The sequence below is a fragment of the Leopardus geoffroyi genome, chromosome C1 (genome assembly GCF_018350155.1).
Source record: "Leopardus geoffroyi isolate Oge1 chromosome C1, O.geoffroyi_Oge1_pat1.0, whole genome shotgun sequence".
Taxonomy (NCBI): domain Eukaryota; kingdom Metazoa; phylum Chordata; class Mammalia; order Carnivora; family Felidae; genus Leopardus; species Leopardus geoffroyi.
Window position 1 is genome coordinate 62,407,350 of NC_059328.1, and position 14,550 is coordinate 62,421,899.

General features: G+C 39.0%; 1 protein-coding gene across 6 annotated transcripts in view; it reads right to left on the bottom strand.

The window, feature by feature from the left end:
• ERICH3 (glutamate rich 3) overlaps positions 1–12,824 on the bottom strand; it is a 109,745-nt gene extending 96,921 nt beyond the window's left edge. For 3 of the 6 annotated variants that reach the window (XR_006712383.1, XM_045477860.1, XM_045477859.1), the window contains exon 1: positions 11,472–11,905. Coding sequence is in view for 5 of the 6 variants with exons in the window: in XM_045477860.1 (XP_045333816.1) it covers positions 11,472–11,884 (413 nt within the window). In the remaining variant the exon portion in view is untranslated. Of the gene's footprint in view, positions 1–11,471; positions 11,907–11,954 lie in introns of those variants that run through there. The other 3 variants (XM_045477862.1, XM_045477861.1, XM_045477863.1) reach the window with 2 other exon arrangements.
• Positions 12,825–14,550: the final 1,726 nt, after the last annotated feature.

Sequence of the window (14,550 nt, forward strand, 5' to 3'; positions counted from 1 at the left end):
TCAAGGGGAAGAAATATTCAAACTCACTTTTATAAAGGTTGACAAGATGAACAGAAATAAATCTGAAATTAATTTAACCTAGAATTAAAGGCAAAGATCTTTCACTTAAAACAAAACAAAACAAAAACAAAAACAACTAGTGTGCACATTTAGTGTTGTATCTGAGGTTCCAAAATGGGCAAAAGACATTACGTGGAACCTAATGGTAAAACCAAATTTGAGGTATCAACTTCTCAGGCCAGGCCAGCTTTCACTTGGTTTTATAGCATCCTTGCTTGCTCCTAAGAAGATGTCAGCTAATAAACAAGTAATGTTGTCTCCTCTCACTTATTCAAAGTCATAATAGGCTACTATTACCCAGGCAATGATAACTACAATTATAATACAGTTTTCTGTTAACTGAAAGCAGAACATTTCTATGAAATCTTTCATAAACCAAAATGGCAGAAAGCAACGAGGTGATTGCCATTGATTTATATGAAAACACTTTTTAAGTATTCCCAGACCCAAGAAATAATCTCTTTTAAACTTTTCTGATACGTTTGGACACATCTTGCTAATGATTGAGCAAAATAAACCAATATAAAGCACAGATACTAACAGACACAGATCAAAGTTATAGTGGCTAATGCTGACATGCAACATGTAGTTCCCAGGGAAAGAGCTTGGCGGGGCCACTCTTGCTGCTTGGACTGCATGCTACCTGGCTAAAGACTCACTGCAAAACACATGCTGGATGCTGTTCTTGCTTTTCAGCTTGTTTTATAAAAGCAAAAATCTTCTCCAGATTTCTTCTGTTAGCAAAAACAGGTACTAATAACATAGGTCTTTAGTAAACGCAAAGTGGCTTAATGCAAATGCACAAAAAACAGGGAATATCTGTATTATGTTTTTAGAGAGTACTTTTTACTCTCTTTAAATGTTTATGGATATTTTATGTATCTGTACATATTTTTATTTTTTATTTTTTATTTATTTATTTTTTTTTCAACGTTTATTTATTTTGGGGACAGAGAGAGGCAGAGCATGAACGGGGGAGGGGCAGAGAGAGAGGGAGACACAGAATCGGAAACAGGCTCCAGGCTCTGAGACATCAGCCCAGAGCCTGACCCGGGGCTCGAACTCACGGACCGCGAGATCGTGACCTGGCTGAAGTCGGACGCTTAACCGACTGCGCCACCCAGGCGCCCCTCTGTACATATTTTTAATGCACCCTCCTTCAAAACTCTTCCTGAAAATTAATCTCTCCAGAATGCCTTGTCCAATTACTCCAACTCTACATCTAGCTCAGGACTTAGGAGTGGAAATTCTCCTACAGAAATCTGGCTTATTCTTGTACATTAGTACCTACCTTACTGTTATGAGGCACTACATTAGCATATTTAACACTTGCTATGTGGCAGGCCTTGTGTTAAATGTTTTAAAATATTTCATTTAATGCTCACAACAATCTACAAAATGGACATATTTTCCACATGGATGAAAAAAAAAAAAAACAAAATCAGAGAGATTATACAGAATTCATGTAGGGCCACATGTGGCGTATCTGAACTCAAACTATCCAAGTCTAGAGCTAGACAGCTAACTACTAAAACACTGTGCTACCGGACACGTTGACTAGTACCAGAAGCAGTTCCCAAACCCTTCTCCTTTGACTGTCTCCCACTAAAGTTACAAAGATCAATACACTCTTTCCCGCTCTCTCTTGCAGGTAGGCATACCCACTGATGCAGTTCTGGTCAACAAGATATTAAAGGAAAGTGCTGGAATGTTCTGGCAATGTTTTCCCCCTTGATTTAAAAAAAACCAAACCTTCTTTCACCCATCTTTTTTCATTCTGTTTTGGATGCTTTTATACAAATATAATGACTGGATCTAGGGTAATCATCTTGCTACCATAAGAAAAAAAAAAGAAGGGGCGCCTGGGTGGCGCAGTCGGTTAAGCGTCCGACTTCAGCCAGGTCACGATCTCGCGGTCCGTGAGTTCGAGCCCCGCGTCAGGCTCTGGGCTGATGGCTCAGAGCCTGGAGCCTGTTTCCGATTCTGTCTCCCTCTCTCTCTGCCCCTCCCCCGTTCATGCTCTGTCTCTCTCTGTCCCCCCAAAAAATAAATAAACGTTGAAAAAAAAAAAAGAAAAAAAAAAGAAAATTGTACAGGTAAGAACCCAAGTCCTGATATTACAAAAAAATAGTCACCTACCTCCAGACTACTTGTGAAATAAATAATAAATGTTGTTATGGTTTAAGGCACTTTTTGTTTGGTTTTCTATTACTTGCAGTTGAACATACTCCTAACTGATAAAACTACCCCACTGCCCCTGGACAGCAAAACTCAATGAGGTTCAGTGACTTTTGAAGTCTTAAAAAAAAAAAAAAAACCCTCACTATTTAGGTTTTCTTCAAGAACTCAAATAAATTTCTGGAACAGAGTAAGTGCTTCCTATGATAGCTTAGTAACTAGCACATACTCGGCACTCAGTACATATTAACTGAATGAATGAGCAAATGTATTTTTGAAATAATCATAAATGATCACTAACTTAGGAAACGTATGTCAGCAATTACTGAGCTAAGTTCAGGGCACAGTACTGAAGTACACAGAGGACCGAAGTATGTAGAGAGGTGAGGCCTCCACCCTCAAAACATTTGTAAGTATAAGGGAAATACGAAGACGACTGCAATGCAATGAGGAATTCCCCTCCTGGGATTTGTTGGTGTAATTTTAAAAACAGTACAGTCTTAGAAACAGCTTTTCAAACAATACATCATTGTGAAGATAGCTTTAAAAGTAGGTTAATACATAGGAAAATGGAGAAGAAAGAAAATGACAAAAAACCTGATTCTAAATGGTAGGATTTCAAACAAATTTTATTTTTCTTTGTATTTTTCTTCTCAAAGTAGAAATTTTTAAAAATACAGATAAGAATAAGGAGGAAAATTAAAAACTAATTGTAACCCTAATATCCAGAAATTTGAGATCCCTTCTAAGTATATTATTCTAATTTACAGCAGATCATTTTTATTTGAATCTAAACAACAGAAACAATATTATTATAAATATCTTGGAGCAATCTATGAAAAGAGACAACTTCTTAATATGAGAGCCACATAATATTAACAAATATAAAATATTACAATCCATGGTATATCAAGAATGTCAGATTAACTGCTACTATAAAACACTATGATTCAATTCAATTTAAAATCCTTAGTTTTTAATGCTGTTTCATAACTACTATGTGCAATTTATACTGTCTGTTTAGTTTCCTGCTGGTTTTCTCTTGTTTCAATATTTTGCCCTAAGAATTTTCATTAATTTATAAATGCTCATTACTACTATAAGAAAATAATAACAGTCACAGAAAAATGGATCACCAGCTTAAAAATGTTCAATTTTCTGTCCCAACTAGTGTAAGATGCTGAGAGGTAGGGAGTAATTTGATTACTAATCAGACTAAAAACAAAGTTTCAATACTTACCAGTAGAGACCATTGACTTATTATCTTAATTACTTCTCCTCACTAGTGTTTTAATCATATTTTATGTTTGCTTTGAGTTTTATCTCCCTGTTCAACTTTTGGCTTCCAATTTCCACTCTTCATGACCCTTATATTGTTAAATCATTTCTTTTCAATGACTACTTTTCTCATAAAGACCATCTTTAGTTTTCGTAGGGCTAAGAAAGAAACTGCATCAGCAATGACAAAAGGTTGTATTAGTGTGGTAGGGCTGCCATACAAAGTAGTACAGACTGGGGGTCTTAAACAACAGAAATTTGTCTCATAATTTTGGAGACTAGAAGTCCATGATCAAGGTGTCAACAGGGTTGGTGTCTTCTGAAAGCCATGAGGAAAAGGTCTATTCCAGGCCTCTCTCTTTAGTGTACAGATGGCCATCTTTTCCCTGTATCTTCACATGGTCTTCTTTCTGTGTATGTGATTGTGTCATAACCTTCTTCTTCTTATAAGGACACCAATCATATTAGATCAACTGACCCAACTGACCTCATTTAACCATAATTACCTCTTAAAGACCATATCTCAAACTATAGTCACATCTGAGGCACTGGGAGTTAGCACTTCAACATATGAATTCAGGTGGGGTACAATTCAGCCCATAACATAAGCACAGCCCAAAAGATGACCAACTCAAGTATGTAACACTGACTTAGATAGAAACAAGGAATGTATATCCCAAGTACAAAGAAACCTACACTTTGATTCTGAATTATCTGTGCTGGCAAACAGAAAAGGATCATTGATGATCCATCTGAAAGGGGAACAGATACCTTCTGGATCCCACCACATCCATGTGGGTAGTTTGGATGAATGTGGAGAAGATAATGAAGCTCTCCAAAGAGAACCCCCAGAGCACTGGGCAGAAGAAGAAATTATACCTCACAGTAATCTTCCCATAAGCCAAAAAAGAGTTAACCATATAAAAGAGACCAGGAGACAAGAAGAGTGGGGATCAAAGGGGACTCTCAAGAGAATGAAAAGTTATTAAGGAATCCTGACCCATACATCTGCACTTTGAAATGTTCTTCACTTTTAAAGTATATGTCTTGTGGTTCACTATAAAAGCAATGCTTTGACAACAATTCTCAAAAAACTTTTAGTCCTAATATTGACAGAATCTCAGTAAAGCGTGATTTTTCAAGCTGCATCTACTGAACTTATAACATCTTTTTCTCTTTCCCCTGGAAAGACATTAATCCAGAAAGGCAAGCTCTCAGGTGACTTACTTTAATCCAAATATATTTTCTGATATAACAATCTGCAGCAATGATGTTGTCAATGAAGGATGTGTTTCCTAATTGGAAGTCTTGGAAGGAGAGAGTTATTTAGAGCTTCTAGCTAAGAAAAAAAACAAAAACAAAAACAAAAACAAAAACAAAAACAAATGGCTTCTGATCAGTTAGAAACCAGAGGTATAATGGAATCCTATTTAACATTTCGGTTTACTTTTTTTAGTCAGCACACAATGCAAATATATTATACAGTCTCAAATATCATTAAAAATCACGAGCTTAATCCATAAAGTACAATACTCATGGTTTTGTGTATACCACACTATCCAGTAATTCTTTGTATGCCTTAGTTTCAGAGCCATGGAGTTAGGCCAAAGCAAGGAACTAAAGAGAAATAAAATGCAGTGTCTATACCCTCAAATAATTTGCCTTTGTGGGCACTACCTAAGATTTATTCAATGAAGTCAGGACCAGTAGTTGAATATTCAAACAAAACATTAAGTTAATGAGATAACTATACATAAATGTATTTACCTTAAATGTTTATTTTAACTCAAAGCATAAATGTATGTCAGCTTACTATATTTACTTTGTTTGTAGTGCCAAGGGTTTACTTTGACTGTGACTCAACTTATTATCATCTTTCCTTATCCTTTTTAAAAATATAAATCATATTTGTAACAGATCATTTGGAATTTCAAGTTTAGGGAAAGGTGATAGAGATACTTGCAAACCGATATGAATGTTGAATCCTAGATATTTTTTCTTTCTTACAAATTTTACCCCCCATCTAATTTAACAGTTTATTTTAAACTGATGGACATATATGGAATTATTCCAAAGCCTACACTACTTTCAACTATTTGTGTGGGGAACTAAGTTATTGGTGGGAAAGATCCAGTAATTCAATCTGCATACTACTTCTCTTGATCTGTACCAAAATTATTAATTAAAGCTTAAACAATTATTTCAGTACTATCTTCCAGAATCTGGAGTTTTCATTGAACACGGTATTGGGAAACTTAAAGTCTTGAAAATACATCAATACCCCAGGCCCAGATTATTTCAGGCTGATTTTAGTTTTGAAAATTGGGTCATAGAAGTTTTGTTTTCTCCTCTTCCTGAAAAACTTTTTGTAGTTATTAGCAATCAAAGTAAGTTGGGGAAGTCTCCACTTTTCCCAGTTAGAAATACGTTTCTTCAGCAGAGACTGGGAGAAAGGAAACAGGATGCCACAGTGACTGCCCCTGACGGTACCCTGTTCTCTACACCAGAAGTGTAGATACTGGGATATGCACATCCCTTAGAGACCTAAAGACTTTCCTAAGGGAATCTAGGCAAGGACCGTTTTAAGGGAATTAATTTCTAGATGCTCTAGCTTCCTCTGGGCTCTCCTAAAACTGATCTGACTGAAAATGCACCTCCAAGTCATATTGATCTGCCAGCCTCTTCCCTTTTATAATCATCTTTCCATTTTTACAAAAGGAAGGCACACCTCTCACCATCTGGTGTCTTATTAGAGTGCACTGAACTTGGGAGAACATCTGAAAAATAAATGGACCATTTGAAGTATTGTATAGATGTTAATACAATTCGCTTTCATGATCAGGCAACAGATATGATTGCAAGTAATTTCCAATCCTTTGCTTTCAGCACAGTTGAAGAATCACATCTGAAAGATCATGGAAAACATTTTTTGGTGATAGATCATTATGTGATTTGGGCATATAACCCTGAAGGAATTCAAAGAATTGAGTGATGTTGAATAAACAAATATCTTTCCAATCCCATCTACGTATGTGAACAGATTTGTTAAGCAAAGAGCTGAGAGAAGACATCCCACCCATAACAAAAAGGGCAGACTCTAGAACAAAGGATCAGAGAGGAAGTGAAGACAAATGATCATATTCAATTCACCTCGTTTAACCAGAAACAATTTATTCCTGAAGTTAAATTGTTAATATGTAATAGGAGAGTGAGTAGAAACTACCCCATTTGAATTCAAATAATTAATGACTTCAAGTCTGAAATTTTGTGTCACAGAGATAGTTTTGGTGGTGGGAGTGAGTGGGGAGCAACAGACTAAAATGTTACCTCAGTCGTCGAAAGTACGACACTTTACTAAGAAGGCAGAGACACCACAATAAATCTAGTTAACATTCATTAGCATACATAGTTACAAATTTTGTGTGTGCGCATGATAAGAACTTTTAAGATCTACTCTTTTAGCAACTTTCAAGTTAAAAAAACAGTATTATTAGCTATAATCACCATGATGTACATTATATTGCCATGATTTATTTATTTATCAGTTGGAAGTTTGTACCTTTTGACCACCTTCACTCACTTCACCACCACCTTCCCTCCACTCCCTGTCTCTGGCAACCACCAATCTGTTCTGGTCTCTGTATCTATTAGTTCATTCGTTGCTGCTGCTGCTGCTGCTGTTATTGTTTTAGATCCCACATGTAAGTGAGATCCCACGGTATTTGTGGTGATCATTTTGCAATATGTACAAACATCAAATTATTATATTGCACACCTGAACTAATATAATGCTATTTGTTAATTATATCTCAGTCTTTAGAAATACCATGTTGGATCAAACAACCAAAAAGGCAGGGACAAAGTACAACGGGCACTCCAATTGTAAATGAATGGTGGGTTATACTTTCTTGTCATTTTTGGATATATACATATACATATCCACTCTCTAAGAATTGACAATTTTACTCACAGCAGTTTTTATTCTGCCTTTCATGAAGAAGGACTAAGTTATCCGGGAGTACTAGGGATGTGTTCATTCTTTCTATACCACTCTTAGGTATACAGACAGTCCCCAACTTACAATGGTTTGGCTTATGATTTTTTGACATTATGATGGTACAAAAGCAATATGCACCCAAAAGAAACCATTTTGCATTCTGAATTCAGATCCTTCCCCAGGCTAGCAATACGTGGTAGGATACCCTCTGGTGATGCTGGGCAGCCCCAGCTCCCAGTCAGCCATACGGTCACAAGGCTTAACAACTGCTTTACTTACGACCCACACAACCATTCTGCTTTTCACTTTCAGTATAGCATTCAGTATAGATTCAGTATAGCATTCAGTATAGATTGCATGAGCTATGGAGAACTTTATCATACGACAGGCTTTGGGTAAGATGATTTTGCCCAACTGTGGGCTAATATAAGTGTTCTGAGCACATTTAAGGTAGGCGAGGCTAAGCTATGATGTCCAGGTTAGGTCCATTAAGTGCATTTTTTTATTTACATTACAGTGGGTTTATTGGATCATAACCCCACCATGAGTTGAGGTAGATCTATACTCTGTCACTACAGAAACACTTGTTTACATTTAAAAAGATACATTAATAAGTCTAAACAAAAAAAAAAGTGTGTCTAAACCTTGGAACAATTTTTCCAAACATACCTCTTCTGCATTTTTATCTTGTCATAAACCATAATGTTCCCCATTCTTCCAATTCCTCAAAGCAAATTTACAGACGAGTGTGACTATCACTACTTAGAGCCAAGCTTATCTTTCACACAGGGAGTCAACTTCACATGGATTCAGTGACGATCCTTTGAAGGAGTTAGAAGAGCCGTATCATTTTATCCTCATGCATGACTGAGGGGTATAAAATCCCCATTCCACCTCCAGGACTAGCGCCCAACCCACAAATACACACACACACACACACACACACACACACACACACACACACACACAAATAGTAACCCAGGGTGAGATTTAGCAAACCAGAGGGACTATCGGTTGAAATTTTCCACACTGAAACAATTCCATTAGAGATGGCAGTGCCGGAAGCAGTATTTTATAGTTGACTTCCCCCAAATTACAATGCAGCTCAAATTCAAAGTCTCTATTATAATCTTTGGCAGAAGTTTTTAAGACCATTTTTATTTACTCCAAACTCTATCCGAACTAAGTCAGCACAGACCTTTAGCAATTTTTTCATCAAGTGTTTCATGCTGTAATTAAGTGAGCAGTGGAACTCAAAAGGAAGCACCAAGAGAAAGCATCAGGGCGTCTCTTATTGATTGGTGGAATTTTAGGGATTTAAAATTTCTGTTTTATTGTACAACTGCACTTCATTACCATTTATCCTTAAAATGTAATAAGTACAAACTGCTTCAGCAATGATGGAAAAGCTTTCTCAGCTTTAATGAAACCTTTTATTTGCTACTGAAACTTTTATTATTTCCAAATGGTGTCACAGGCAAGAAAAATGATCACTACTTATATTGAGGAAAAACTTGAGCAATTTGAATAATTTTGTTCTTGGATGAATTCTAAGGCATTTAGATTTGTTACACTTATGTTTATTGCTTTCATTTACTTTTGATGAACTAAAAACAAAAAATATACACATACACACACTATTACAAAAGAATTTTCTAATTGTATATCAAAATACTACATAGTTATGCACAGCAATCACTTGTCAGATGTTGGTCTGATGTATCTAGGGCTCCAACGCATCTTAGCTATTGGCCATGAGAGGCAATGCAGTGTAATTGTTCAGTGCACGTGCTCTGAGGCTGGACTGCCTGGCTTTGCATTCCAGCCCTGACATCTCCCCACCCCACCTCTGAGACCTTCAAAACTTTTCAGTCCTCCCCAGCACCTGGATGGCTCAGTCGGTTGAGCACCTGACTTCAGCTAAGGTCATGATCTCATGCTTTCTGAGTTCAAGCCCAGCATCAGGCTCTGTGCAGACAGCTCAGAGCCTGGAGTCTGCTTCTGATCTCTCTGACCCTCCTCTGCTCACCCTCTCTCTGACTCTCTCTAAGCTAAGTAAACATTAAAAAATTAAAAAAAAAAAAAAAAAAAAACGAAAAGCTTTTCGGTCCTCAGTTTCCTTCCCTGTGAAAATGAGGGTGAGGTATTTCATGTAAAACATTTTAAAAAATGTTTTTAAAATATTCAAAAAAATTTAAAAAGCCTGGCACGTTGTAAACACTTAACACGTGTTCAGCTCTAATACCATTTTCATATGTGAATATGTCTACCTTTAGACTGGATGCAGTGTCAGAATATGCCATTCATTCAACATTTATTCAGCTTTACTTTATGCAGAACATTGTCCTAGGTAAAGGGGGCACAAAGATTACTGAGACATTCCACCTGCTCTCCGGGGGCTTACAATTTTAGTGCAAAATCATTGTCGCCATCTTAATATCTTTCTTGAAGAGTATCATGAAGCATACTCTTTCCCTAGATCATAAATTTTCCTTTTGTCCATGGGCTTGGAACTAATGGAGCTTCAGAAAAATTTCACTTCAGTTTCTGAAATCTTAATCATGCACAATTTAATAACCAGCTACAGATTTTTCCACATTTTAAAATGGATGATTAAATGGTCTAATAAGATTCTAACTTAGCCCAAAACTTGAAAAACATAGGAAGACAACCATGACTGACACATTCATTTTCCTGAATGTGGACATACTGCAAACAGCAGCTGCAGAAAAATAGTGCCATTTACATCCCACATGACCCAGGGCTAACTAAAATTGCACAGGAGTTCAGCATCAAAGCGTTAAAGTACCTAAACCAAATTCAATTTGAGATAAAATGAGAAGCTTGTTTAGTCATAGCTACATCACTTTCCAAAAAAAAAAAAAGTTCTTAAATTGACTTCCAACATGGCACCTTGTATACCTTGAGTTTTTCAAACGTTTTGTTTATGTCATCACACTCAGAGAATTCATTAAAAAATAAAATCTTTAAGTTCAGCTATGAATCCGAAACACAACTAATGTGGTATTTCAGACGTCACAAACTCCAAATGATCTTAAATATGTTGTCCTTTGCTAATTTGCTGCTCTTGAAAATGTGCAATAAATTCAATTAAAAAGGAAAGCATTTTCAAATTAGTTGCAAGATCAACTAGGATATTATCTGCTTACTAGATGTATCATAATAAAAAACCATCTAATACGCATTACATTGTTTAATTCGGGAGGAAATTGGATATTCTCCTTTCCAACAAAAGGACTTTTTTTTTAACAACAGCCAATAATGACTGTGTTAACTTTCTAGAATAGATTGAATAATTGCCAGATATATCTTCAGAGGAGTCACCCTGCCCAAAGCAACAGGAGATCCTGTGTAAACACACAAGGACACAATTCCTTCCTTCTCTCCTTCCTCTCCAGTATCATACCACCTTCCCTGTTAAAACACTTTTTCAGGATCCCTACGATCTGAAATAAGGGGCATCCCTCACAATAAAACCTCCCTCGACGTTAAATCAACTCACACCTCGTTTCTATGCAAGACGCCACAGTGAAAATTTATCTCAGTTCCAAATCTCCAAACGAATGCATATTTTGGTGACCTCTACTTTTACATTCAAACACACATGTCCCACACTACAGGATCCTTTTGATCCCAGCTAACGTCCCTGCTTAATGTATGCGTTTTTCACATCCATTTTTTAATCCTTCCAGAGTGAAAATTTCAAAGAGACAACGTCAGTGAAAGGAGCGAGGAAAGGGAGGGAGGCGATACGAAGCCTGGGATTTCTGCCATCCTCAACGCAACCCAGAATTCGTATTATTTGTTTCTTCTTCCCCAGCCTTCCCTCTCGCTTCCCCTCTCGCCCCTGTCTCCTCAGCAGGAGGGAGGAGGAGGAGGGGCCGCTGGCTGAAGCCGCCACCTGCCGCGGGGTGGAAAAGCTCCAGTTGTCACTTACCCAGCGGGTTGAGAATGGCTCATTTTTGCAGGATCCCTTTTGGACCCCGCGGCAGGTGCGGAGGTAGGGTGCTCGGCCCCCGGTGCGCGCTGGCGCAGCGACACTCGCGCTTGCGGGGTGGCTCCGCACTGCGGTCGCCGGTGCGCGGGGCACCTGAGCTGGGCCGCCACCGCCCCCGAACTACCCCGTAGCCTCCGGGGGCCCCCACCCGCTGGCGGTATCCACAGCCTTGCGGTTGCTAAGGGAGGAGGGAAGGCAAACGCAGAGGTTCTGGAGAGGCCCGAGCGCTGCTGGAACGGAGCCTGGGGAAGCTGGAAATGAAGCTCGGTCTTCCAGCCCCGGTTTGCGGGCCCTAATGTGGGAGGAGACCCAGGCCCCTGCTCTGTTGCTCTGGGCGCGCGTTCCCCAAGCATCTGTAATTTGAAAATACAACACACACACACACACACACACACACACACACACACACACACACACACACACCTGTTTAGGTGCCTGTGCTTCCTGCTAGGCCCTGGGGAAGGAAGGGCTGGGTGTTGGCTGAAGCTAAGGTAATAAAAGTCCAGAGCTGCTCCACTGTGATGCATTTCCAGTTGTAAAACACCCTAGCTTCTAAGTTCAAGGGAAGGAGAGGTCCTTTCAGTCTGTTTAACGTTTTGATTTTCACTCTGGTATCCAACGCATGGCAGTTGGTTCATTTCCTCTTTGGAAAATCTCCAGCTTTGCTCCCACTGAGGTCCCAGCTCCCAGCAGGCAGTGCTGATGGTTCTGAAGTTGAGAAGGTGGGAACGACCTAGCTTCTCAGTGAAGCATGCGAGAATCGTACTTGTGTTTGAATCCAGCACATAGAAGGCAGGGCTTAGATGAAGAAGCCTGGATTTATATGAGAGGGCCTTGATGTGGAGGAAGCTTAAGGCACTGGACTTAGATGATCTATCCCTAGTCCTGTGTTGCTTTGTCAAGTTCTTTGTTGCCTGACTTGCTCTCTGGCCTCAGGTTCCTCCTGTGTAAGTGACAGGTTGAACACATCTGTGGTGACTGAGCTCTCCATGGATCTCTGTTCTAGCTCAGCCACACTTACAGGAAGGATGGGTGTCAGCTCACTAAATGGCATTTTGCTTTCCCACATATCATAAAGGCCCACTGACAATGTCAGAGTCCACTCTCCTTGGCATATTCAAGGTCCTTCATCACCCAACTTTCACATCCTTTATCAGCCTCACTGTGACCACTTTGTCCACCTCTGCTACCCTGAACTCTAGCAAAACCAAATCTTGCCCTATCCCATCAATGGGAACATGCTTCTTCCCTTGACTGCTTGACAAACTTATCTTTCTTTTCTTTCTTTTTCTTTCTTTCTTTCTTTCTTTCTTTCTTTTTCTTTTTCGAGGGACGGAAAGAGCAGGGGAGAGGGGCAGAGGAAGAGAGAGTGAGAATCTTAAGCAGGCTCCGTGCTCAGTCCAACGTGGGGCCTGATCCCATGACCCTGGGATCATGACCTGAGCCAAAATCAAGAGTTGGACACTCAACTGACTGAGCCACCTAGATGTCCCTCTATTCATCTTTCAATACTTAGTTTGCACACTGCCTTCTTTGATGTCCCAGGTGTGGTGATGACTCCCATTTCTGGGGCCCCCCTCTGCCTGGACATACTTTTGTGTTACACTCACCTTCTGTACCACTGTAGTTACTGGTATATGACTGCCTTTTCTATGTTCTATGCCTCTGTTTCATGTGGTGCATTGATTTTGTTTCTCTGTATTCTCAGAAGCAAACAACAGTTCGACAAATGTTCGGTGTATAAATGAAGGAAAAAAAATTTTAAATCTCTTCAAAGTGGTAGTATTTTTATTGACTGTTTACTCAATGCTCTCCTCAGCCTTTTATCAAGCACTTACTAACTGTTCATTATCTCACTTAATCCTCCTCTCCACTCAGTGAGGTAGGTTTTCTCCCCCATTTCATAGCTATCCAAACTAAGACACAGAGGAGCTAATTATTTTGCTTGAAGTCTACAATAGCTCCTAAGTGGAAAAACCAGGATTCAAATCCAAGTCTGTCTGATTCCAAAGCCCACAAGTGTTTTTTAACAATGACAACATTCCTTCCCCCGTAATTCCTGTGAGTTGCCGCAGGAGTCAAATTTCCTACACTATCAGAGTTTTCTGACCTGAAAGATCAGAGCCATCCCAGCAGGGGGAAAATAGAGTTCTAGTTCAGTAGCTTAGATCCTGAGACTGAGGACTCAAGGCTGCTTTGGGGACCAGAAGGCTAGAGCTAGAGAGAAGCAGAGGTTGTCAAAGAAAAAAAGATGTGAGATGTGAGAGTGGCATCTTATGCTTAAACAAGGAAGATCTATAGATACCTAATCACTGTGCAGCTGTAAGTGGGACTTGAGCCAGTTCTGCCGCATATGTGTCTACTCCCACAGACTGTGGTTCCCATTTGATGGTGTCCTTATGCTCCCTGTGACTAGGTTTCGCCTGGATAAAAATTGGCAAGGAGGGAGGAGGTACTCAAGAGAGTTATTATAATTTGCCCAAGTCCTGCCAACCCCTAAGGATGGTGTAAATAATATAATCTTATGTAGGTACTAGTTGTTACATATTAATTCATTTGTGCAAATAGAAAATGGTATTCTCTCACTGGTGGAATGAGAAAGAAAATTCAAATACACTATTTAGATACTCAGGATTCTGTAGAAAAGGATCCCCGGCACTCAGCAGACAGCAAGGTACCCTTGGCAGCATGTATTAATTCATAAATGGGGTTTGAGTTCTCCACCCCTGTGAGCTGCACAATTTCACATCCCTGATGAAAACTGCAAGGAAGCTACTAATTTTCACTTCAGAAAATGCTCACTGTGAAAATGTATTGGGAATTTAGCCAGAAAGAAATTTTATGTTAATTTCTAGTACGGAGAGAGGGAAACGGAGAAAAGGAAAAAAAAAAAAAAAAAAACTAAATTAAACTGTTTCAGAGACCAAATAGTCACTGGAGTCATTTTCATTTTCTCACAGGAAAACAAGTCCCCAGATGTCCCCAGTAGTATCATAAATTTATAAAAAGATTTTTGTTT